The sequence below is a fragment of the Arachis duranensis genome, chromosome 3, assembly GCF_000817695.3.
Source record: "Arachis duranensis cultivar V14167 chromosome 3, aradu.V14167.gnm2.J7QH, whole genome shotgun sequence".
In the NCBI taxonomy this organism is placed as follows: Eukaryota; Viridiplantae; Streptophyta; class Magnoliopsida; order Fabales; family Fabaceae; genus Arachis; species Arachis duranensis.
Window position 1 is genome coordinate 7,706,458 of NC_029774.3, and position 705 is coordinate 7,707,162.

General features: G+C 19.4%; 1 protein-coding gene across 1 annotated transcript in view; it reads left to right on the plus strand.

Annotated features, from left to right (window-relative positions):
- LOC107477273 (uncharacterized) overlaps positions 1-705 on the plus strand; it is a 10,533-nt gene that overhangs the window by 1,221 nt on the left and 8,607 nt on the right. Inside the window, exon 5 of the mRNA XM_016097259.3 lies at positions 208-305. Within this exon, the coding sequence (XP_015952745.1) occupies positions 208-305 (98 nt within the window). The remainder of the gene's footprint in view (positions 1-207; positions 306-705) is intronic.

Sequence of the window (705 nt, forward strand, 5' to 3'; positions counted from 1 at the left end):
TATTAAAAATAACAAATATATAAATTACGCAAAGTTTTTTAAATAAAATTTTAAAATATAAAATACTAAAAATAAGAATAACATAAAAACACAAATTCTTATATTTTATATAAAAAATTTAAATAATAATAAAAAGATATGTTAATTAAATTCTAAAAAAACTTATTTTATTCGAATGCACGTACATAAGTTGTTGTTGGTTCACAGGTTCTCCTACTATATAGCTGGAACTGGTGGTGCTGGTCCAGCCGTGTTGCTTGGTAGCCTCCTCTTGTTGGGAGAGGAAGTAATTGCATATAGCGAAGGTTGGTGCCTGCATAATTTATGCTTTTATCTACATTATATTTCATTTCATAATTAAATTTTAAAAATTTTATAAATGATAGAAGCCTATTATGATATTGTTGTTCCTACCAAATTTTGGTACGTAATCCAATATTAGAATATAATGTTGTATTTGGTTGTAAAAATAGAATAAGATAAAATATTAAAAACAAGATATAAATAATAGAAATATAAGATTTAGTGTTTTTATATTTTGTTTATTGATAAATTAAAATAAATGATAAAAATTTAATTTATTTTTATTTTTTATTTAAAAAATTTGAGAAAAATATAATAAAATAATATAATTATAAAAAATTAATAAAAATAATAAAAAAATTAAGTTGTGTTTATTATTAGTATTTTTGTATCTTTTTAAGA